Raw genomic sequence first — 25,702 nt, forward strand, 5'->3', positions numbered from 1 at the left:
GCTATTAGCTAGAATGGACTAAAATCCTGGTTTCTTAATTCTCAACAACTTTTTCTTTAACCTTTTGGGAACTAGCAGTCAAAAAACAATTCCCACCAGTTGTGTAAGGATTATTTGTCATTCACGTAAGACATGGTTTCTCTTTTAAAAAATTATTTATTTATTTATTAATTTTGGCTGTGGTGGTCTTTGTTGCTGCACAGGCTTTTCACTAGTGCAGAGACCAGAGATGAGCTGCGCTGCGCTGGCTTCTCACTACCATGGTTTCTGTTGTGGAGCACAGGCTCTAGAGCGCGTGGCCTTCTGTAGTTGGTGGCATGTTGGCTCAGCAGTTGCAGCTACCGGCTCTTAGAGCACAGGCTCAATAGTAGTGGCCTGCAGGCTTAGTTGCTCTGCAGCATCTGGGGTCATCCCACATCAGGGATTGAACGCACGTCTCCTGCATTGGCAGGTGCGTTCTTTACCACTGAGCCACCAGGGAAGGCCTAAGACATGGTCTTTTTACGAAATGTTTGCTCTAGTGTCCTAAGACAGTTTTTAATAGAAATGGAATACTGTATATATGGCATATATACTAAAATACCCTCAGTAACTCCAGAAGGAAAATGAAACTTTGTTTATCTTCCTCTACTTTTGAGTTTTTTCCCTCAGTTTCAAATGGTTCAGCTGAATGTATTTCTTCTTTTCTGCAATCCTTAAGTTATTACCGTTTCCTTTGAGTTTTTTTCCCCAATTCTTATTTGTAGCTCTTATGGTATTATTGATATGTCTATGTGGTATAATGTCTGTTTCTGGCTGAAGTCTCAAGGGCAGAGGTTGTTCTGTAATTCAGTGTTTCGTATCAGTTCAGTTCAGTCTCTCAGTTGTGTCCGAGTCTTTGTGATACCATGGACTGCAGCACGCCAGGCTTCCCTGTCCATCACCAACTCCTGGAGCTTGCTCAGACTAATGTCCATCAAGGCAGTGATGCCATCCAACCATCTCATCCTCTGTCGTCCCCTTTTCCTCCTGCCTTCAATCTTTCCCAGCATCAGAGTCTTTTCCAGTGAGTCAGTTCTTCGCATCAGGTGGCCAAAGTGTTGGAATTTCATCTTCAGCATTAGTCCTTCCATTGAATATTCAGGACTGATTTCCTTTTGGATGGACTGGTTGGATCTCCTTTCAGTCCAAGGGACTCTCAAGAGTCTTCTCCAACACTACAGTTCAAAAGCATCAATTCTTCTGTGCTCAGTTTTCTAAATAGTCCAACTCTCACATCTATACATGACTAGTGGAAAAACCATAGCTTTGATTAAACAGACCTTTGTCAGGAAAGTAATGTCTCTGCTTTTTAATATGCTGTCTAGGTTGGTCATAGCTTTTCTTCTAAGGAGCAAGTGTCTTTTAATTTCATGGCTGCAGTCACCATCTACAGTGATTTTGGAGCCCAAGAAAATAAAGTCTGTCACTGTTTCCATTGTTTCCCCATCTATTTGCCATGAAGTGATGGGACCGGAATCCATGATCTTCGTTTTTTGAATGTTGAACTTTAAGCCAGCTTTTTCACTCTCTTTTTTCACTTTCATCAAGAGGCTCTTATAGTTATTTTTCCCTTTCTGTCATAAGGGTGGTATCATCTGCATATCTGAGGTTTTTGATATTTCCCCCAGTAATTTTGATTCCAGCTTGTGCTTCATCCGGTCCAGCATTTCACATGATGTACTCTGCATATAAGTTAAATAAGCAGGGTGACAGTATACAGCCTTGACTTACTTGTTTCCCAATTTGGAAACAATCCATTGTTCCGTATCTGTTTCTGACTGTGCTTCTGGACCTGCATACAGATTTCTCAGGAGGCAGGTAAGGTGATCAGGTATTTCCATCTGTTGAAGAATTTTCCACAATTTGATGTGATCCACACAGTCAAAGGCTTTGGTGTAGTCAGTAAAGCAGAAGTAGATGTTTTTTTGAAACTCTCTTGCTTTTACTGTGATCCAGCAGATGTTGGCAATTTGATCTCTGTCCTTTGCCTTTTCTAAATCCAGCTTGAACATCTGGAAGTTCTCGGTTCACACACTGTTGAAGCCTGGCTTGGAGGATTTTGAACATTATTTTACTAGCATGTGAGATGAGTGCAATTATGCGGTATTTTGAACATTCTTTTGCTTTGCCTTTATTTGGTATTGAAATGAAAACTGACCTTTTCCTTTCCTGTGGCCGCTGCTGACTTTTCCAAATTTGCTGGCATATTGAGTGCAGCACTTTCACATCATCTTCTAGGGTTTGAAATAGCTTAGCTAGAATTCCATCATTTCCACTAGCTTTGTTCATAGTGATGCTTCCTAAGGCCCACTTGACTTCACATTCCAGGATGGCTGACTCTACTTAAGTGATCACACCATTGTGGTTATTTGAGTCATTAAGATCTTTTTTTGTACAGTTTTTCTGTGTATTCTTGCCACCTCTTCTTAATATCTTCTGCTTCTGTTAGGTTCATAACATTTCTGTCCTTATGAAATGTTCCCTTGGTATCTCTGATTTTCTTGAAGAGATCTCTGGTCTTTCCCATTCTGTTGTTTTCCTCTCTTTCTTTGCAGTGATCCCTGAGGAAGGCTGTTTTATCTCTACTTGCTATTCTTTGGAACTCTGCATTCAGATGAGAAGGCAGTGGCACCCTACTCCAGTACTCTTGCCTGGAAAATCCCACGGATGGAGAAGCCTGGTGGGCTGCAGTCCATGGGGTCCTTAAGAGTCGGACACAGCTGAGCGACTTCACTTTCACTTTTCACTTTCACGCCTTGGAGAAGGAAATGGCAACCCACTCCCATGTTGCTTGCCTGGAGAATCCCAGGGACAGGGGAGCCTGGTGGGCTGCCGTCTATGGGGTCGCATAGAGTCAGACACAACTGAAGTGACTTAGCAGCAGTAGCAGCTGCGTTCAGATAGGTATATCTTTCCTTTTCTCCTTTGCCTTTAGCTTCTTTCCTTTTTTCAGCTATTTGTAAGGCCTCCTTAGACAACCATTTTGCCTTTTTGCATTTCTTTCCTTGGGGATGGTCTTGATCACTGCCTCTTTTACAGAGTGACAAACCTCTGTCCATAGTTCTTCAGGCACTCTGTCTATCAGATCTAATCCCTTGAATCTATTTGTCACTTCCACTCTTTAATCGTAAGGAATTTGATTTAGGTCATGGCTGTACGGTCTAGTGGTTTTCTGTACTTTCTTCAATTTAAGTGAATTTGGCAATAAGGAATTCCTGATCTGAGCCACAGTAAGCTCCTGGTCTTGTTTTTGCTGATTGTATAGAGCTTCTTCATCTTTGGCTACAAAGAATATAATCAATCTGTTTTTGGAATTGACCATCTGATCATGTCAATGTGTAGAGTCTTCTCTTGTGTTGTTGGAAGAGGGTGTTTCCTTTGGCCAGGGTGTTCTCTTGGCAAAACTCAATTAGCCTTTGCCCTGCTTCATTTTGTACTCCAAGGTCAAATTTACCTGTTACTCCAGGTAGCTTTTGACTTGCTACTTTTGCATTACAGTCCACTGTGATGAAAAGGACATCTGTTTTGGGTGTTAGTTCTAGAACGTCTGAACCGTTCAACCTCAGCTTCTTCTTGCCGAAGCTAAAGTCCATGCTCCAACTATATGCCCCTGTAGTTGGGGCGTAGACTTGGATTACTGTGATATTGAACGGTTTGTCTTGGAAACAGAGATCATTCTGTCATTTGAGATTGTACCCAAGTACTGCATTTCAGACTCTTTTGTTGACTATGAGGGCTACTCCATTTCTTCTAGGTGTCAGGGGAAGGTAGTTAAGGAAGGAGTTGGATCTGGTGTGGGAAATCTGGGTGCAGCCAGAGACGAGCTGCATCCTGCAGCCAGATGTACAGCAAAGTTTTGTACATAGGGTTTTGTAACTGTTAATTTTTTTGAAGAAATATGTGTGTTATGCAGTGAATCAAGATAGAGAAAATTGAATCAGTATAAACAGTACCTCAATATAAACATAACCAATTGCAAAGGTTTTGAAATGACTTATTGAATCAGTAAGAATAACAGGACTGATTTATTGTGGAAAATATACCTTCAGGATAAGTTTGGGGTGGTTAAAAACCAGAGTTGGTCAGAAGAGAAGACAGTTTGGAGACTAAGTTAAAAAATATTTAACTTTAAGACTGATTCTCATGACCAGTGGCAAGGAACAGTTGTGTCTGGCTGGAATGAAATGTAAACTTGAGCTAGAATTAGATATGGTGGAGTAGCTTGGCACTCTGAATACTGTTAAGATACTTAGTTTGATTTGGAGGTAATTGGGTAGCAGTATATGCACTTTCATCATAGTGAACACAAGTGCTAAATAATTGTTGGAGTGATGTTAGAAAAAAATTATTCTTATAGATTTGAATATTACATATTAAAAAGTGATGGGACTAACATCACTGAGAGCATCCAGTTATGAGCTGATTCTGGCTTTTTTTATCCAAAGTGTATTGAGCTAGAGTAAGACATGAAAATGGGAAATAAAAATCCTGTTCAATTTGAAAGAAAGGAAGGGAAGAAGAAAAAAAAATATAAACTGTTCCTTAATGGACATGACTTCATGCAATTGAAATGGCTGTCAAATTGAAGTAAACAGTTTTGGGAAAGGTAGTTCTGTGGAAAACATAATAGGCAAAAGAGCGTTAGTTTCTACTCTGATTTTTTCCAGAGAAAGGTTATTTTTGGTGACATAATTAGTTGTCTTCTGGTAGTACTACCGTGTCCTTTTTATTACTTTATAGAACACTTGAGCTTTTTAGTATAGAAAAAGTTAATTTTATATTGTCAGTTTCAAGTTGGATGTCTTTCACTTCTGAATCCATATTATCTAACATAATGTTGTCCAAAAGATATAATTTCTTGTTTTGTGAATACCAGGTCTTTAATTATAGTCCTTGCTGTCTCCTCCCCACCCCCACCCCTTATAAACCTAAGAGTATAGTCACTGAGGCATATTTGTATTCTGACTTGTATGTCACAGCTGGAAGTAGTAATAATGAGAAGTGAAACAGCAACGTTGTCATTATAATTTTTAAATTTATGCAGCTAATCTCACTTGGGGTAGGGTAGTTTCTGTGTAATAACATTTGTTGTGAATAATAGCAGTTAGTCATGTGGTGCTTTTTTTTAGACACTTTACATATTTTATTGTAACCAAGTTGAGAAAACAATCTATGGTGAAGGATCTTGGAATAGCAACACAAGCAACAAAAATGTCTGAGAAGAGGAGCTCATAGATGAGTAGATACAGTAAAATTTTACAGGTATTGCAATAGAAATATGTACAGTGTACAGTGAAGGAAGAAGCAGTTAGGTTTATAAGATGGATAGGGACAAACAGGGAAGTGTATGAAGGACATTACAGGGAAAGACAGCAGAGTCAGCAGCAAAGGTGCAGATGCATGAGATGGCTAAAGAACTTAAGAGAGTCTGCACGCCATTCCCAGTGGGTTCAGTTGAGTGAAGCTATGGCTAGATATATGGAACAAAGGCCTGATCATGGAAGACTTCAGGTGTTGTGCTAAGGAGTTTGGGTGCGATTCTGTAGGCAGTATAGTCAGTTCAGTTCAGTCACTCAGTCGTGTCTGACTCTTTGCGATCCTATGAGTCGCAGCACGCCAGGCCTTCCTGTCCATCACCAACTCCTGGAGTTCACCCAAACTCACGTCCATTGAGTCCGTGATGCCATCCAGCCATCTCATCCTCGGTCGTCCCCTTCTCCTGCCCCCAATCCCTCCCAGCATTAGAGTGTTTTCCAATGAGTCAACTCTTCGCATGAGGTGGCCAAAGTACTGGAGTTTCAGCTTTAGCATCAGTACTTCTAAAGAACATCCAGGACTGATCTCCTTTAGAATGGACTGGTTGGATCTCCTTGCAATCCAAGGGACTCTCAAGAGTCTTCTCCAACACCACAGTTCAAAGGCATCAATAATTCGGTGCTCAGCTTTCTTCACAGTCCAACTTTCACATCCATACATGACCACTGGAAAAACCGTAGCCTTGACTAGACAGACCTTTGTTGGCAAAGTAATGTCTCTGCTTTTGAATACACTGTCTAGGTTGGTCATAACTTTCCTTCCAAGGAGTAAGCGTCTTTTAATTTCATGGCTGCAGTCACCATCTGCAGTGATTTTGGAGCCCCGCCAAATAAAGTCTGACACTGTTTCCACTGTTTCCCCATCTATTTCCCATGAAGTGATGGGACCAGATGCCATGATCTTCGTTTTCTGAATGTTGAGTTTCAAGCCAGCTTTTTCATTCTCCTCTTTCACTTTCATCAAGAGGCTTTTTAGTTCCTCTACACTTTCTGCCATAAGGGTGGTGTCATCTGCATATCTGAGGTTATTGATATTTCTCCCGGCAACCTTGCTTCCAGCTTGTGCTTCTTCTAGCCTAGGGTTTTTCATGATGTACTGTGCATATAAGTTAAATAAGCAGGGTGACAATATACAGCCTTGACGTACTCCTTTGAAGGTTTAAGCAGGGAATGCAAGTCAAAACCACAGTGGGATATCACTTCATATCTGTGTTGTTTAGTTGCTGTTCAGTCACTCAGTCGTGTCCCACTCTTTGAGACCCTGTGGACTGCAGCATGCCAGGCTGCCCTGTCCTTCATACCTGTTAGAATGGCAGTTATCAAAAAGACAGAAAATTGTGAATGCTGATCAGGATGTGGATAAAAAGGGAACCCTGGTAGACTGTTGGTTGGAATATAAATTGGTGCAACCACTACAGAAAAAGGATGGAGGTTCCTCCAGAAATTAAACATAAAGCTATCATGTGATGCAGCAATTTGACTTCTGGATATTGATCTGAGAAAAACAAAAACACTAACTTGAAAGGGTACTCCCACATTAACTTCAGCATTATTTATAGGGTAGTATTTAATCATAAAAAGAAGAAAATATTGCCATTTCCATCAGCATGGGTGGATCTTGAGGGCATTATGTCTACTGAAATAAGTCAGAGAAAGACAAATACTATATGATCTCACAAATACATGTGGAATCTGAAAAACAAAAACCAAACTCATAGGTACAGAGTGCAGATTGGTGGTTGCCAAGAGGCAGGCGATTTGGGTTGGGGGCAATGGGTAAAATGGGTAAAGGTGGTCAAAATACATACTTCTGGTTATGAAATAAACAAGTTGTGGGGATGTGATGTATACCATGGTGACTATCGTTAATAATAATGTTTAGTTGAGAGTTGCTAAGAGTTGATTTAAAAGTTCTCATCAGAAGAAACAAATTGTTAATATATGTGGTGATGGATGTTAATGAGATTTTCTACGATTACTGCACAATATATACAAATATTGAATCGTTAGGCTGTACATCTGAAACTAATGTTATGTATCTATTATATGTCAGTTTTTTAAAAAAAAGTTTTAAGCATAGGAATAATAGGATCAGATCTGTTTTTGAAAGATCACTTTGGTATTAGTTTGGGATGATGTATTGAATGAGTAGTTGAGGGAAAAGGTGTTGCGCTAGACTGTAAAAATTAGGATATGAAAAGGATGCATTCAAGAGATGGTAGGGAGGTGGACTCTATAGAACTTTGGATTGATTGGATGTGATTGGTTTGGGGAAAAAATGGTGATGGTTTAGAAAGCTCACTTGGGAAGTGGGAGTGTTGCTGAGCACTGCCTGAGGTCTAGCTAATGTTTCTAACGGTGAGTTTAAGATGGCCCCAACGTGAAGATTTACTCCATTCACACAGAAGAAAGTAGATAGGGAATTTAGGGATTAGCAGGGCAGGGGTGGTCAGTGGATAGAAACAGGACACCGAGGGTTTGCCGAAAGAGAATGTAAACTGTTACACTGGGTATTTGCGGTTGGATGGAGAAGGAGGTGAAGCAGGGGAGAGAGAAAAGTAAGCATGAAGAATAAGGACAAATGGAGAAGTTGAGGGATGAGTTGTCACCACTGGATTGACGATTCAATGAAGGGAAAGTTAAGAAAGTGAGATGTTTGGAAAGAATAGCATCTGCAGTCAGATACTGGTTTCCTTGAGTTTTTGATGACAAAGACTGGGTAGTTTCCAGAAATGGTAAAGTGGGGTATGTGCTGCAGAAACACATTGCTCAGGTGGGGATGTAGATGAGGAATGTAGGAAGTGAGGAATTTTGAGCTAGGCGGTTGCTAGTTTGTCCCTATGGACATTAAAATTGCTGCGATGAAGGCAGAGTAGAAAGAAGCTTTAAGAGCAGAAAGTGAGCCAGGTTAGTAGGAAGTCTTTGCTAATGTGAGAAGCAGTGATTAAAAGGTGAGTGGGGGATAGTAAGAGAGGTTGTCTGCACGAATACCAAGCACCTCGGAGGAAGAAGGCTTTTATATATGGAGATGGAAAAGGGACACTAGTGTGGAAGCATGAGACAGGAGCTGGGGGAATGCTGGCTTCACCTTTGGATTTGGTTAGATGTGGGACAAGAGTCTTCTCTAGAAAAGGCTGCACAGAAGTGGGCTCCTGGAAGGAGATCTCAGCTGAAGCAAAAAGGTGGAGGGGAGAATTTGGTTGAAGATAGAAGAGAATTTATTCCATATGGCGTAAAAAGTCCAGTGTAAAGGAAAAGTTAGCTGAAAGAAGACTTGGGCAGGGAAAATGGACAGAGGAAACAGAGAGAGTTGGACTTGAAGGTCTGGCATTTTTGAAGAGGTTCACGATGACAAGGATAATAAGAATGTTTGGATTGAAGTTTGTGTGTTGAAGTTTATGGGCCTAGGAAAACTGAGGACCAAAGCGGCATTGGTTACTTAGTGAGATTGTTGTTGTTTAGTCTCTGAGTCATGTCTGACTCTCTGCGAGCCTATGGACTGTAGCTCACCAGGCTCCTCTGTCCATGGGATTCTCTAGGCAAGAAAACTGAAGAGGGTTGCCATTTCCTTCTCCAGACTTAATGAGATTAGCAGACTGCAGTCTTTGCTCTGAGTTCAGATGCCTTGCCAATTCTTATTCTCTAGAAGTTTATCTTTTAAAAGGAGGAGGCAGTGTAACCAAAGAGCTCTAGTCTAAAGATTTAAATGCCATTATAGAGTATAGGCAGAAGTATAGATGATTGAGTTTTATTCCACTGGATGACCTGGGAAGACTTCTTGGAAAAACCGGCCTTTTAACTGGGTCTTAAAGAGTAAGTAACAATAGGATGTTAATAAATAGAAAGAGAATTAGCTCAGTCATGTTTGACTCTTTGCGACCCCATGGACTGTAGCCTGCCATGCTCCTCTGTCCATGGGATTTTCCAGGCAAGAAGACTAGAGTGGGTTGCCATTTCCTTCCCTAGGAGACCTTCCTGACCCAGGGATCGAACCTGGGTCTCCCACACTGCAGGCAGACTCTTTACTGTCTGAGCCACCAGATAAGATAAATGGGCATTCTGTTTTGGAGTTGCATGAGCAGTGGGATGAATTCAGGGAAATACAGAGCTTATTTATGAAACAGTTCATAAAAGGTAAACATAGAGGGCTTGACCTCAAGATGAGCAGTGGAGAAATGGAAAAGAAGAGTGGAAATGAAGTTACATTATCTTAGTAGCCATGGGGATCAGAAGCATGTACAAAGCCCATATGACAAGAGAAAAATAACTTGAAAATAGAGCTCTGCATTCCGTAGCCACCTTCAGTCTTGAGTAGCCACTTCATGTTTATACCAGAACTTTCAGCAGTTGTGGTGGTGATGGTAGTGGTATGTGTATGTGTATTTGTGTTTGCTATAATCACAACAACAGTACTATGATATGGTCACACGTGTGTCCCCTCCAGCCCCTCGTATCTTGCCTGGAGTTTAAAACCTTCTAGTGCTTATTCAAATATGTTATAGATCATAATATCTATTTATATTTATGTGTATCTGAAAAAAGAGGTTAATAATTAAAGGCTGTTTTCCACACTTCTGCTTGAAAGACTGATTCTTTGAGACTGCAAGGTACTAGTTACAATACCTGGTTGTGTTTATTTTCTTTTAGATTTGTTTACTTCATATTTTGGCTCTAAAGAACTGTTTGGTGTCTTAATGGGACATACTCTAATATTCCTATTGATACTGTTTTTTTTCTAGGTCTGCACTACCCTAATTCCAAGTTGTGTTTTGTTGCCTTTACATATTTTTCTGTTTTCTCAGGTCATACACATAAAAAGTAGTATTACACATTTCAGCTTGTTCGAAATAGACTTTGTAAAGTGTTGATTGCTATAACACTTAGAGACTTGTGTTTGGCTGTACAGAATAGAAGTTCCATTACAGTGATTTTAAAAATTGAACTTCATTTATTTTATGTAACCAAGACTCCCAAAGTAGGGAGTTGTTGGGGTGGATTCACCTGCTCACCAGGACTTTATGCCCTTTGGTGTCCTGCATAGGCCAACACTTGCTCCCATTTACAGGATGCCCAGTATTTCTGAGCTTTGCGTTCTTGGTCCAGGCAAGAGAAAGTGGAAAAGCTTAAGAAGGGCCTTGCTATTTCTACTCCTCTTTGTTAAGAAATTAAAAGACTTCCAAAACAATGGAACAGACTTCCCTTAAATTTCACTGACCAAAATTGTGTCCCATTGTCTCCTAGACACAAAAGAACCAAAAGCAAGCATGTCATCTTGGGCTCACCATAACTGTCCTCAGGCAGATCAGGAAAGAAAGGAATGTGTGTATATATGGAGTAGGCAGCAAACAATATTTGCCAGAGTACTGTGCTTAAATTTTTATTGTTTTCCTTGTTATTTTAATGTTATGTTTAGTGTTATTTTAATTAATCATAAATTGGTACAGAAAAAAAGAATCATTCTCAGCCTATCAATTTCTCTTTCCTTACACTATAAAGCTAAAGATATTCTATTATCTAAAGATAATAGAATTCTTATGACTGTTCCCTTGTCATATTATAGATTCTTGGCCACAAAAACAATTAACCACAATTATACTTTGAAATAGTTAATAAAGAGATGTTTGTATTTGAAAAAAAATTTTTTGAAGTGTTTGCAGTGGAATGCCATTTTCTTTTTTTTTTTTTGCCATTTTCATTCATTTAAATGAAGTGATTATTTTGAGGGAGATGATTTTCACATTGTATAAATATATAAAAATGTAGATAGCATGATTTTATACATGCAACATTGTAAAAAAAAAACTGGACAAAAAACTAATACATTCAGGAAAGTAGGATACAAAATCAACATGGAGAAGTCAGTTGTTTCTATATACTAATAATGCATTTTCCAAAAAAGACACTAAGGAAACGAATTCATTGCAATAGCATTAAAAAAAAAAAAAAAAAGAAAATATAATACTAAGGAATAAAATTATCCAAGGAAGTTAAAGACTTGTATGAAGAAAACTATAAATCGATGATGGGAGAAATTGAAAAAGACACAAATCGATAGAAGGTTATCCTGTGTTAATGAATTGGGAAAATTAATCTCGTTAAAATGTCATTGCTGCCCAAAGTGACTTACAGATTCAATGCATGCTACATAAAAATTCTAATGGCATTTTACATAGATAGAAAAAACAATCTTTAAGTCAGTATGGAACCATTAAAACCCAAAATGGCTAATGTGGTCTTGAGCACAAAGAACAGAGCTGGAGGCATCACACTTCCTAACCTCAAGCTGTATTGCAAGGCTGTGGTTATCAAAACAGTGGACAGCAGAACAGATTGGTAGAACTACACGTATATACAGTCAATCCACCTTTGAAAACAGCACCAAGAATGAACAGTGGGGAAATGATAGACTCTTCAATGAATAGTGTTGGTGAAAATGGATATCCATATGCAGAAGGGTGAAATTGGACCCTTATATTACATCACACAAGAAATCAACCAAAATGGATTAAGTGTTTAAAAGTAAGACCTGAATCTGTAAAACTCTGGGAGGAAAACATTGGGGAAAAGCTCTTTGTTACTGGTCTTGAAAATGGTTTCTCGGATTTGCCACCGTTAGGGGAGGTAACAAAAGCAAAAACAAACTATTAGGACTATATCAAAGTGACCGACAGAGTGAGAGAAAATGTTTTCAAATCATATCTGATAAGGGGGAAAAATTTGTCATATCAAAAGGGACAGATTTTCAGATATAAATTATGTCTGGGTACCTAATATATAGCATAGTGACTATAGTTTAATAATATTGTATACTTGAAATTGCTAAGATAGTAGATCTCAAATTGTCTCACCACAAAAAGAAAGGTAACTGTGTGAGGTGGTGGTGTCTCAATTAGCTTTATTGTGGTGATCATTTCATAGTGAATACATATATCAGAATATCATGTGGTACACCTAAAATATATACAATATTTTTAGTATCCAAACCTCAATAAAAATGAACTGACAACTATTTGAGAGGAGATGATTTTCACATTGTAAACATAACTTAGTACTCACTACATGCAGGTATTATAGTGGACAAATTTTAAAACAAAAATGTGGTTTCTAAATATCACAACCTCAAGGTGGATTATTATATCAGAATCTTGACTTTTCGTGTGAAGTAGGCTTTTAATATGTTGGGAATGAAGCTTTAGAAAAATGTATTTCTTAATCAGAACTTTAAGTTTCACTTCAAAATGTCTGAGGTTTTCCTCCCATTGATTGTTCTTCCGTAAATAATTTAAGTTTCTTCTACTGATGAAATGATGTAAATCATTCAGTTTGTGGCATCAGTTTATTGTCACTGTATTTTTGAATTTAATAAACATAATACACATTAACTATATACAAAGGCACTGAAGTAGATTTTATAGAAAATAAAGACACTCATCCTTCTTGGGACATTGAAATTTTAATTGGTGAGACAACATTTACATACTTGAGACCAATAAACAGTAAAAGTTAGTATGTGATCAGGTATCCAAAGGTCTATAAGAATTTAAGAGAATAAAAGTATCTAGTGTGATTACTTAGTGTAATGGAAAAAATGGATATTTAAGACAAGCTTTTTAAAAAAACACACAATTTGGTTGTGGGGGAAAGTTACAAGGTACAAAGACAGGCTTGTCTTTCCATCATTATCTTTTCCCCTTCTGCTCATCTAACCCTGTCAAACTATTTGTAGTTTCTCAAGTGTTCTGTGCTCTTTGATAATTCTATACTTTTAGTGTTTTTTGTTTATTTTTGGAATTCCCTTGCTTGTTTGTCAGCCTGGCAATTTCCTATCTTTCAAGACTCAGTTCAGATATCACCTGCTCTGTGATGTCTTCCCTGAACTTTCCTGGGTAGAGTTAGGTACTTTCTTTTCCTTTTTCCAGATTCATAATCACGGTGCTTCTCTGTCTCTCTGCTCTCTGTCCACCTGGGGGTGTATGTATGTGTATAGTTAGGGTTATCACATTGTGCTCTTTATCTGTCTCTTCCACAAGCTTGTGAGCTTTATGAACATGAGAGCTTTGCCCTATCTATCTCCAAATCATAGTGCCTGGTGTAATGGATTTTTGCACACTGGCCTGATAATTGAGTGATTAATTGGATGGTTAGATAAAAAGAAAGAATTAACATGGAGTGTATTCATAAATACTGGGGAAGCCTGTCTGGAGGGAATGTGGATGGTAAGACTACTTAGCCCTATTCTTAGGAATAGAGCTTGCAATTTATCAGTATTTAGAGATAAGATTGAATAGGCAGTATTGGACTGGTTGGCAGTAGAAGTTTTAATAAACAGTGGGGTTACAGTTAATAAAATTTCTGAATTTTTAACATGCCCATTTTTCAAATGTCCTGTGCTTTTGTATCTTGTAGTGCTTCCACTTCTCATTCAGAGAATTCAGTGCATACAAAATCAGCTTCTGTTGTCTCATCGGACTCCATATCAACTTCTGCAGAGAACTTTTCTCCTGATTTGAGGGTATGTATATTGTTCCTAAGTCCTAGTGAAGTATTTGCTATCAGCTGTTTGTGGCCACACTATCAATATAACTTTTAACTAATTAGGCAGAAGACATTGATGGAGCATTCTCAAAGACCTGAATCTGTATGTAATATCCTAGAACAGGCTATTCTAACTTTATCTGTAAAAAAGAAAATAAAAAACATATGTTTCATTTCTGAGTTTGATGTCTTCTAAGTTCTTTGCCAAAAGGTAATTAATGAATTCTGTAGTGGTATAAAAGATTTTCATGAATACTCCCATAATGCTTTACTCCCAGTCATAACTAATATTTATTGAGTGCCTACCGTGTGCCAAATGTTGTTCTAAGTAAGTGCTTTAGTGAAATATCTCTTATAATACTTCCACCAATTCTGTAAGGTAGAAATTATTATTACCACCATTCTACAGATGACAATAACTCATAGATTAAATAACATGTCAAAGGTCTCATAGCTAATCTTACTGTCAGTATTCCTGCTCATGTAGTCCAGTTCTGGAGCTAAGTCACTTAAATATTGTGCTGTGGTTGCTACATAACTTACTGTAGTTTATAAGTCAGTCAGTTCATTTGCTTAGTCGTGTCTGACTCTTTGTGACCCCATGAACGCCAGGCCTCCCTGTCCATCACCAACTCCCGGAGTTACCCAAACCCACGTCCATCGAGTCGATGATGCCATCCAACCATCTCATCCTCTGTTGTCCCCTTCTCCTGTCCTCAGTCTTTCCCAGCATCAGGGTCCTTTCCAATGAGTCGGCTCTTGGCATGAGGTGGCCAAAGTATTGGAGTTTCAACTTCAACATCGTCCTTCCAAAGAACACCCAAGACTGATCTCCTTTAGGATGGACTGGTTGGATCTCCCTGCAGTCCAAGGTACTCGCAAGAGTCTTCTCCAACACCACAGTTCAAAAGCATCAATTCTTCAGTGTTCAGCTTTCTTCACAGTCCAACTCTCACATCCATACATGACCACTGGAAAAACCATAGCCTTGACTAGACGGACCTTTGTTGGCAAACAATGTCTCTGCTTTTGAATATGCTGTCTAGGTTAGTCATAACTTTCCTTCTGAGGAGTAAGCGTCTTTTAATTTCATGGCTGCAGTCACCATCTGCAGTGATTTTGGAGCCCAGAAAAATAAAAAGTCAGCCACTGTTTCCACTGTTTCCCCATCTATCTGCCATGAAGTGATGGGACCAGATGCCATGATCTCGGTTTTCTGAATGTTGAGCTTTAAGCCAACTTTTTCACTCTCCTCTTTCACTTTCATCAAGAGGCTCTTTAGTTCTTCTTCCCTTTCTGCCATAAGGGTGGTGTCATCTGCATCTCTGAGCTTATTGCTCTTTCTCCCGGCAGTCTTGATTCCAGCTTGTACTTCCTCCAGCCCAGTGTTTCTCATGATGTTCTCTGCTTATAAGTTAAATAAGCAGGGTGACAATATACAGCCTTGACGTACTGCTTTTCCTTTTTACAACAAATGTAAAAAGACTGGATAGAAACATCTGTAAAGGCGTCTGCATATTAGCCATTATCTTTTGTGAAAGGTCACAAAATACTAAATAGGTTATAGCACTTTAAACTTCACTACAAATGATAAAGGTTTATTTTTAGAATCTGATATATGTTGTACTGATTTAAAAGGCTTCATAATATCATTAACTGTTATCTTGAAGCATAACATACATTTACGGCAGGGCTCATCATTAATGATAGTGGATATAAATCTACTATTACCTTTCATTAATTTATTACTATTTAAAATACACATTTGATATATGTATCTAACTGGTTTATTCATTACATTAAAAGAATGCATTAAGGGCCTCTGGGCCTCTTGATAATTTTGAAGTTTTTGGCCTACTTCTGATCAGCTTTTATTAGTTAAAAATTATCGTTTTAAACCTCATGTGACTGATAAAGAACTCATATTAGGAATGGGAGAAATACTGCTTTTATTTCTAGCCTATACTTACATTATTAATGTTATATTCTACCTGCTATTTCTTGCCTAAAATATGTTAAACCATTTGTGTGTTCTTGTGAGAGTTAGTTTGTTTAAATTCCTTATGGTTACATTAAATTTGGTTAAATTCCTGGGCACACATGTGAAATGCAGTACATTGTAGGAAGCTGAAAGAAGGCCTCCATTGTCAGCTTGCTGCGAGTAGACCCCCTATATTTCCTCAGGATGTTGTATGTACGTAGGAGTGGTTTACATTGGGAAAAGTAGGGGTCAAGGCAGGAGGAGAAGGGGACGACCGAGGATGAGATGGCTGGATGGCATCACTGACTCAATGGACATGAGCTTGAGTGAACTCCAGGAGTTGGTGATGGACAGGGAGGCCTGGCGTGCTGCAGTCCATAGGGTCGCAAAAGAGTTGGACATGACTGAGTGACTGAACTGAACTGAATGTTAAATTATATGTTAAACATTTTAATTTCTTATTTTGAGTAAAGTTTTAATTTTAGAACAGGTTTAGATATACAGAAAAATTGCAAAGATACTACAGGGTTACAATACATTAGTATGGTATATTTGTTAAAATTAATGAACCAGTGTTGATACATTATTATTAAGTAAAGTCAATGCTGTATTCAGATATCCTGAGTTTTTATCTAACGTCCTTCTTTGTGTTCCATGGTCCATATCACAGTGCATTTGGTAGCCGTGTCTCTTTAGGCACTTCTTGGCCGTGATTTCAGACTTTCTTTTTGATGAGACTTACTTTCTTTTCTTTCTTTCTGGCACTAGTGATAAAGAACCTGCCTGCCAGTGCAGGACAGGTAAGAGAGATGATCAGGAAGATCTCCTGGAGGAGGGCGTGGCAACCCAGTCTAGCATTCTTGCCCGGAGAATCCTATGGACAGAGGAGCCTGGTGGGCTGCAGTCCATGGGGTTGCACAGAGTTGAACGTGACTGAAGTGATTTAGCACACATGCATTGTCAGATACTTTGGAGAATGTTTGATGTTTTACCCTTAATTAGACTGGGGCTATGTGTTAGACCACAGAGATGAAGAACCGTTTTTATCACATCATATCAAAGGTGGTATGTACTATCAACAGTTTGTCACTGTCAATGTTGACCTTAATCTCTTGGTTCAGGTAGTGATAGGTTCTGTCACTATAAAATACTCTTTCTTCCCCCCTTCTTACCCTTACAGTGTACTCTTTGAAAGGAAGTAACTATGCACAGTCCATGTTTAAGGAGCCCAGATAGAGTGGAACACTTTTTATTTCTTTTGCTTGAGAGATTTGTCTCTTCTACCCCACTCCAGTACTCTTGCCTGGAGAATCCCATGGACGGAGGAGCCTGGTGGGCCGCAGTCCATGGGGTCTCGAAGAGTCGGACACGACTGAGCAACTTCACTTTCACTTTTCACTTTCATGCATTGGAGAAGGAAATGGCAACCCCCTCCAGTGTTCTTGCCTGGAGAATCCCAGGGATGGGGGAGCCTGGTGGGCTGCCGTCTATGGGGTCGCACAGAGTCGGACACGACTGGAGTGACTTAGTGGCGGTGACCTCATTTATTGAGTTATGCAGTTATTTATTTGTGTCAGTGTAGACTCATGGATGTTTATTTCATATGTTACAATGCAGTATTACTTTGTTGCTAACCTTGTTTCAGTTTCAGATTGGGAGTTCTTTCAGTCAGATCTTGTGTCCCTTTGACAAACTCCCATTATGGTGTTTTGTTGTTGTTTTTCTCGTCTGTTTTTTGTTTAGTCACTCTTCCTTACTTTTTGTCACTGTAAGATGCTTCCCACTCATCCTGATGCTTCCCACTTCAAGCCTGGAATCATCATCCGTTTCTCAGGGGGCCAGTTTTCTTTTATTGGAAAATGGCATTTGAAAGCTTGATCTGGGCACCAGGTGCGCTCACTTTCTTTCTCTTCCCTCTCTCCTTCACCCTCCCTCTCTTTTTCTTTCTTTTTTCTAAGACTTTTTATTTATTTATTGGCTGTGGTGGGTCTCCATTGCTGTACGTGGGCTTTCTCTAGTTTTGGCGAGCGGGGGCTGCTTTTCCTTGCAGGAGCTTCTCTCATTGGGGTGCAAAGGCGCTTGGCACGAGGCCTTCAGTAGCTGCGATGCCTGGGCTCAGCGGTGTGGCTCATGGGCTTAGTTGCTCCATGGCATGGGGACCCTTCCTGGACCAGGGATGGAACCGGTGTCCCTTGCATTGCAAGCTGGATTCCTGGAGAAGCCCCTCTTTCTTTCTTTTAACAAAAAAAGGTAACACAGGACTTTTTTTCTCCTTCTGAAGCAAAAGATCATTTGCGTACATCCTATTTGGAAATAATGAGAATCGTGATCACATATGCAAGTTTGTCTGGAGTAGTCTTACTTTATGCTATTGTCTCTTCAGGTTTAACAGTAGACACAAAAATGTCCTGAGTTAGTGACTCTCTTAGCAGTAGCATACTAAAGGAATCTATTAAATTATACATCAGGTCCATGACTTTGGGATTGTCCCCATTAGTGCCTTATTAGTTCAGTATCTTTCACAATTTAGTGGGGCCCTGAGATAATTTTCATTAGAAAAATGAAGAGACAGTTGTTAAATGTTATAGTAAGGAGTATTAAATGTTATATGAAGGAGAAGATAATTTTGGACACCAAAGGTTAACTGTACTTACCATGGTAGGGTGCCTGAAAGGCAGAGAAAAAAAGGAAATTAATATGTTTAGGGTGATTGTTTTCATGTTCCTTCACTTTAAAACATACCTTTGATAATTAGATATAATGTTTACTTGAATCACAGTCTTTTTTTTAGTTATGGGACGGAGATGAATGAGGAGCATCTAATATCATTTAAGAAATGAAGCCTGATTTCAGTTGTATGTGTAGGATGGAAGGAAGGATGTGCTTCTCATAATTGAAAAAAATCCAGTGTGTTACCTGGATAAATATTTATACAAGCTTTGTCTCATCACAACAATCCTGTGAGACAGATATCACTATCCCATTTGACAGAGGTGCAGCTTGATACTCAGGACAGCTGAGTTAAATGATGTGCTTAAAGACACACAGCTCGGTGTTGCCATTTTATTTGGTCTCGGGTTGGTCATATTCCTGTACAGCATGTTACCCAGAGAGACTGTGCTCCTGTGATTTTGCTGCTAAGTTTTTTCAAATGTGAGGTGTCTGTTAGTCACTCAGTCGTGCCTGACTCTTTGTGACCCCGTGTATGGTAGCCCACCAGGCTCCTCTGTCCATGGAATTCTCCAGGCGAGAATACTGGAGTGTGTTGCCATTGCTTCTCCAGGGAATGTGAAGTGAGAAGTTCTTAATTCAAAGAAGTATGTTTAAGCCATTTTTTGAGGTAGAAGTAGCAGTTTTCAGCATTCCTTAATAAATGAGAATTGCTTTTCTCTCTAATTCTAAAAGAGGGTTTTTCTAATAAAATCTGATTTTTCCCCTTTCTCAGTTTCATTAGTTGTTGATATTTTGCTTTTAGTATATATACCTTTAGCTGTAAAATGGTAGTGTTCTAGTTAATTATAGGTGGAACTCACTGCAGACAGCTATGTGTTTTTCTTTCACTGATCACAGTTTGGCTTTGTTTATGAGATGAGGGGCTTGGCCTGCAAATTGTCATTCACAGATGATTTGAAGTTGGTTAACCTCTGGGCTTTGAGTTTTCCTTAGAGCATCACTGTTTATCTCTGCTCTGAGCCTCAGCATTTTATAAGCTCCATTAATAACAGCTTTTAAATAGAAGTAGAAAGAACACAATGCGTTGAAAAGCTAATTCAGTTTCATTAAAAATATTAAATCAGATTGTATAGGTTTTCTGCCATGAAGTGACTCTTCCCTCAAAGGATAGTGTTGTAATAGAGTAACACCTGTGAAAGCTTCTGTTAGTTAAGAATTTCCTATTCAAACAAGGTTGTTTGCTCCCGCATCAGTAAAGCAGAATCAAAAATCGTCAGGGATAAGGGGTATTTACTCAGGTAGAATTCCGTTTGTGTTACTTTTTCATCTTGTAAGCGTAGTTTGTTCTGGAAAAAGTCATATACAGATTTAATCCAGTAGATGTGTTTCTGAAAAGTTGAGCACAGTCTCAGGCTTGGTAAATTGATTCATGCTTCCTCTACAAGTGATAATACTTGTAGTGTTTTCTGTTTGCTTTGTTCTTTACTTTGGCACTTGGCCTATTGAATTTCATTTAAAAAACTTAAAATCCTTCCATATAAAAATTTTAATCATCAAATTATTTTGAAATAAGTTTTCCATTTTAAAAAGCAAGCTTTCTTTAATACAACTATGTTCCTACTAAGAACATAGTTTTAGAGTTTGACAGTAGAATTAAGAAGTTAGGAAACTTGTGTTTGGTTGATTTATTTGTTCACCAAAGACTAAAATCTCATGAAATACAGAACTTTAAAATTCAAATGCACGGCTCTATTTATTTATATTTATTATTATTTACAGAATGTAATTTATATGGCATTGGGCTTTAATTAAAGTGTATTCCTTAAATGACGGTGATTAAAAGGTAAGTTAAAAGTCAGGTTATGCAGTATTCCCTTCCCTTTGTTGATGCTTGTGACATGGCACTTATGATGATGTTTGTCTGCAATTCAAAATCAAATTGTATTGATACTCTATTCTGTGTTTTTTATCCCATTATTTTAGAAGTCCTCACCCATATGATCTCAGAATATGTATATGTATTTATATAGTTTATATATGTGTATATTTGAGATAAAAGTTGTAGTATTTTGGGTTTTGTTTATAACCATCTTTCCTCATCTTGAAATATTAATGGGCTTAAATCAAGCAAATGTGATTATCCATTCAAAATTTGTGTTACATTATTAATATTTCTTTATGAACCAAAGGTCGCAGATAATTGGATTATTTCTTCTAGAGTATATATGTGAATGTAGTTTTGACACATTCTGTAAGTATGCAGGTCTAGTCAGAATGAGTTAAGGCTCATAGAGCAGATGTTAGGTAAACGGAGAACAGTTTCTGTTATACATAGTTATCTTAATAGCCCGAGCAAAAATTGATTGAAGATAGCCCTTATTTGTGACTAACACCACCACCCCTCATACCAATGTTACCTCTTAACAGCCTACAAATTGAAAAGAACAACTTAGGCAAATAAAGGATATCCACTAAAAACTCCATTATAAGCCTCATCCTTAATGGAAGTGTGTTAGAAGCCATTTACTTGGATCTTAGAAACATGACGCTGGTTTCTGTCACTGCTGTCAACATTATGCTGGAAGTCCTAGCCAGTGAAATAAGAAAAGGGTAAATAATATAAGGAATGAAAAGAAGCAAAACCTTCATTATTTATTGATGATTGTTGATACAGAAGATTTAAGAAAAATCTATTATGTACACTTCTAGCACTGATGCTGGATATAAGATAATTTAACAAAAAAACCATGCTTCTATACTTTAGCAAAAATGTTTAGATAGTGTGATTTAAAAAATACTCTAGTCACAAGAGCAACAAAATTATATCACTTGTCTTATAAAAGATATGTAACAACTTCATGGAGAAAGTTATAAAACTTTAAAAGAGCCTAAAACTATCTCAAATATATGAGTAGACAGAAAAGCTTGGGAATGTCAAATATTTTCAATATATCAGTTAACTCAGTGTCATTTCAAACAAAATTCAAGTTTATCCTGTAGAACTTGACAAGCTGATCCTAAAATTTATATGGAAAGATAAAATGTCAAGATTACTAATAAGAAAAATGAAGCAGGAGGATTCATTTAGTTGAATATAACGCTAAAGTAATTAGTACAGAAATAGATGAATGAAAAATAACAAAGTTCAAGAACAGATATTTATAGGAACTCTGTGTTGGAGTTGGTATAATAGATCATTGGGGGAGGAATGAACTATTTGGTAATCAGCCATATCAGCCATATGGTTAGCCATATTGGAGAAGAAAAATTGAATTCTTAATTCAAACACAAAAACTGAATTCTTTAGACTTAACATTGAAAAATCAAAAATTTAAAATATAATGTCTTTATAACATGTCAGGAGAGAACGTTAATATAAGACCCAAAGTGTTAACCTTAAAAGAAAAGCTATAGAAGGCCCCCCCTAGTGGTTCAGTGGTTAGGAAGATCTCTGGTCTGGGAACTAAGATCTCACATGCCGCGGGAGCAACTCAGCCTGTGCGCCCCAACCGCCAAGCCCGCGTGCCGCCACTGGAGAGTCTGTGAGCCGCGGTCCTGAGTGCTGCAACTAACACCCAATGCAGCCAAATAAATACGTATTTTTTAAAAGATACAAAAAATAAATTTTAAAAGTTTCATTTATTAAAAAAAAAATTTTATTATGCTAAAATGGTAACGAACTTTTCCTCTTTATTTGATTGCTGTTCATCTTACCTCTGTCAATTTAAGCTCTGCAAAGGCAGGAGCCTTGGTTATTTCTCTAGTATGTAGAATAGTGCCTGAATCAATGTGACTTAAAATCTATTTCACACATGTGGCCAGTTGCAACCTAAAGTTCCTTGGGATGCTGGGAACATTCATCCTCCCATTTGTTGTATTTAATTGGTGGAAAAGATTGAGGAGCACTCCTAATTGACTGAAATTTGAAACCACCTGTTGGCTACATCTAGGAAACTAAAGAAGAAAATTTTGTGTTTTATTCATAGTTCCCAATGAAATCTGTGCATTTAATGGCAACCCACTCCAATCTTCTTGCCTGGAAAGTCCCATGGACAAAGAAGCCTGGTGGGCTACAGTCCATGGGGTCACGGCTTAACAACTAAATAGGATTCACTAACTCACTGCATTCTCTTGAAATTTCTTGAGTGAGGAGAAAGTATCCAGTAAGACCTGGCCTCAGCCAGTGTGAAGGTTAGAATCATGTAGTGGAAAAGGAGATAAGCAAATCAGTGATTATTATGTGACAGGTACTATCACAAAGGTATACTTTGGAAGCAGAAAGGGCAGAGCATTCTAAAACAGTTTATATTATAAGTAAATAAAGTTCTACTACATTTAAACACACTTAAAGTATTTGGAGGGTATTTACAAAAAATAAGAATTCAAAGAAAAATAAACTTTCTGGAAAGAAAAAGAGAATATGCTATAAGATATATACAGGTAAGAATGTATCTGTTTTCCTTTCTTGTATCCTTAGAGTTTAGTATTTGGAATGTGGAAGGTACCCAGGAAAAGTGTTTTGACTAAATCAGTTGAAGAAAATGAGAAATATTCAGTTATTTTCTTTTTTAACAAAATGTCGTTATCTTCTGAAGAATGCTCATTTCCCTTTACTTTCCATCCTTAGTAGTCCCCTAGTTCTTATGTCTGAGAGACTTGTCTTTGTCTGTTGAAGCTAATGCACCGTCATAAAGCTCATCTTCCTTTGACATCACTTTCCATGTGTGATACCCCGGTTTGAAATTCTTCAAGGGGATCCTTGTTTCTTACTGTGGTGACTGCAGACTTCTGAGCCTTGTGTTCAGGGTTCTTTGTGTTTGGTCCTATCACAGCTGTCACACTGTATCGCCCACTGTCAACAAGTATGATGCCACCTCTATAGGGATTCTTCAGATAGTCTCACCTGTTACACAAAATGTGCTCATCTCACTTCCTTTCATGCTCACTTGCTCACATATCTGGAGTGTACTCTGCTCTTTAGTGAAGCAAATGATGCTCAGTCTGTTAATCAGACTCCCTGCCACCTCTGTCCCTTCTAGCCCATTATGATCTTTATTTTCTGATAGAAGATACTTAGATAAGTCAGAGACATAGCAATGGTGAAAGACTTTACAGAAATTATATGAGGTGAATTTGAAAGACACAGGCAGTCACTAAGGTGTACCTCCTTCATGGAAATCCCCTTGAAAATGTTCATGGTTGTCTCATTTCCATGCTTAATAAAGAAATGACTTTAGACCATACCCTTATGATTTCCATTTTACTGAAACTTTTCTCTCCAGAGTCCATTGGCTCTCCTTTCTAAAAGTTTGTATCTTTTATAATAACCTTGAGAGTTTTTTTTTAATTATAAAAGCAATATAATGTAATAATAATTTATGGGAAATATAAACAAGGTTAAGGAAAAGTCAGAATCACCAGTGCTTCTACTACCCTCACCATTACTCTTTGGTACACAAAAAAATCTTCCTTAAAAGCATTTGATACCCCCCCAAAAATCTGCCTTTAAAGTTCCTATGTAGAATTTTTGGGTATCGGAGTAAAAGCTCTTCAACTCTTCTGAACATAAGTTTATGATGTCAGCAGTTGGCTAAGTTACAAATAAGTAGAGTCTTGCCTACTATACTGTTCAGTGGTCTATAGCCTATTTATTGGGTTTGTAATTATTTTGATGTGATTTGCAGATTATATTACATATAATATTAATGTCATTAAGGCTTAAAAGAATAAAAACTTTAAATGTGTTAAAAGTTTCAGTAAAAACAGCCAAATAATTATAATAGAAATATATATAGAAATTATTAAAAAATTAGAAAGTGTGGAAAAACTGATGAACATAAAAGTATATTTAATACAGTCATGATGCAGCAGGGATAATAATGACTATATTCAGTTGATGGTAAAGAAGTAAGTAAAACTGTGCCTAGAGGATATTTAATTATGTGGTAGTTGTAGAGTCGCTCAGTCATGTCCGACTCTTTGCGACCCCATGGACTGCAGAATCAGCATAGACAAGTAGAAAGTGAAAAACTCCAGGGGCGTCCCAGTCTTAGGTGGGTCTTCATAGTTTTGTGAGATTTACCAACAGGAGCCCTACCAGGTTCTTACAGTGAAGGCTTAGAAAAATTCTTTTGATACTGGCAGAGGGAGAGGAAAAGCAGCTATTTTGAAAATGTCCAGAACATTCTGTTTTTCTTAAACCTGCCCTCAAAAGAACCTGTTTTGCTAGCCTAGCCTGTGGGTTTTGTCAGAGCCTAACTGATCTGGGGAAAGGGAGATAACCAATTCCAGCATCCTCTAACCTTCCCCATGGGTGAAGAGAAATACAAACTGCAGCACCCTCTGGCCAGCCTGTCCTATGGGGGTGGAGGTGAAGACTGTGAAAGTGTTAGTCCCTCAGTTGTGTCCAACTCTTGGTGACCCTGTGAACGGTAACCAGCTAGACTCTTCAGTCCGTGGAATTTTCCAGGCAAGAATACAGGAGGGGCTTGCCATTTACTCCTCCAGGGACCAAACCCAGGTCTTCTGCATTGCAGGCAAATTTTTTTTCACCGACTGAGTCACAAGGAAAGAAGCACTTATAAATGTCACAGTCTTTATAAAAGACAGAGGATTAAGAGATTGAGACACAGGACTATGGGACATTTCTCCTTCCGCCTCCACACCTAACCACCACTTTAGGAACTTGTTTATCTCAGCTCTTTTTACCTGATGCATTATGTTCAACTTTTAACAAAAAATTACAAGGCATACTAAAAGCCAAAATTGATATGTATGAATCAACAACAATTTTATATTTCTATTATAAAATAGATCACCAAAAGAAATTTATATTTCTATTATCAGTTCAGTTCAGTTGCTCAGTCGTGTCCAACTCTTTGCGATCCAATGAATCGCAGCACGCCAGGCCTCCCTGTCCATCGCCAACTCCTGGAGTTCCCTCAGACTCAGGTCCATCGAGTCAGTGATGCCATCTAGCCATCTCATCCTCTGTTGTCCGCTTCTCCTCCTGCCCCCAATCCCTCCCAGCATCAGAGTCTTTTCCAGTGAGTCAACTCTTCGCATGAGGTGGCCAAAGTACTGGAGTTTCAGCTTCAGCATCATTCCCTTCAAAGAAATCCCAGGGCTGATCTCCTTCAGGATGGACTGGTTGGATCTCCTTGCAGTCCAAGGGACT

General features: G+C 38.3%; 1 protein-coding gene across 2 annotated transcripts in view; it reads left to right on the forward strand.

Moving 5' to 3' along the window:
* The window catches only part of MTMR2 (myotubularin related protein 2), a 111,984-nt gene that overhangs the window by 29,468 nt on the left and 56,814 nt on the right, over nucleotides 1-25,702 (forward strand). For both annotated transcript variants that reach the window (XM_040257887.1, XM_040257888.1), the window contains one exon: nucleotides 13,743-13,848. In XM_040257887.1, coding sequence (XP_040113821.1) covers nucleotides 13,743-13,848 — 106 coding nt within the window. The remainder of the gene's footprint in view (nucleotides 1-13,742; nucleotides 13,849-25,702) is intronic.

This window comes from Oryx dammah, unplaced genomic scaffold (assembly GCF_014754425.2).
Source record: "Oryx dammah isolate SB20612 unplaced genomic scaffold, SCBI_Odam_1.1 HiC_scaffold_17, whole genome shotgun sequence".
Lineage (NCBI taxonomy): Eukaryota > Metazoa > Chordata > Mammalia > Artiodactyla > Bovidae > Oryx > Oryx dammah.